Source organism: Aptenodytes forsteri, unplaced genomic scaffold (genome assembly GCF_000699145.1).
Source record: "Aptenodytes forsteri isolate BGI_AS27 unplaced genomic scaffold, ASM69914v1 Scaffold149, whole genome shotgun sequence".
NCBI lineage: Eukaryota > Metazoa > Chordata > Aves > Sphenisciformes > Spheniscidae > Aptenodytes > Aptenodytes forsteri.
Window position 1 is genome coordinate 173,166 of NW_008795560.1, and position 290 is coordinate 173,455.

Below are 290 nucleotides of genomic sequence, written 5' to 3' on the forward strand. Positions count from 1 at the left end.
CCGCCCGCCCTCCCAAACCGCCCCGGACGGCTCTCTCCCCTCTTGTCGCAGCGCCCTCGACCTGGTCCCTTTTGGGATCAAACCCCTCCTCAGGCGGGCCGCGGCCTACGAGGCCCTGGAGAGGTACCAGCTGGCCTACGTGGACTACAAGACCGTGCTGCAGGTGGACTGCTCCATACAGGCGGCACACGACGGCGTCAACAGGTAACGCTACACGGTCCTCTCGGCGGGCACTACCCAGAGGCTCGGGAACACAGCAGCTTGGTAGGCCGCTGCCGCGAGCCTTGCTT

The 290-nt window shown here is 66.9% G+C and overlaps 1 protein-coding gene across 1 annotated transcript in view; it reads left to right on the forward strand.

Moving 5' to 3' along the window:
- The window catches only part of TOMM34 (translocase of outer mitochondrial membrane 34), a 7,186-nt gene that overhangs the window by 3,371 nt on the left and 3,525 nt on the right, over positions 1-290 (forward strand). Inside the window, exon 2 of the mRNA XM_019472825.1 lies at positions 52-204. Coding sequence (XP_019328370.1) covers positions 52-204 — 153 coding nt within the window. The remainder of the gene's footprint in view (positions 1-51; positions 205-290) is intronic.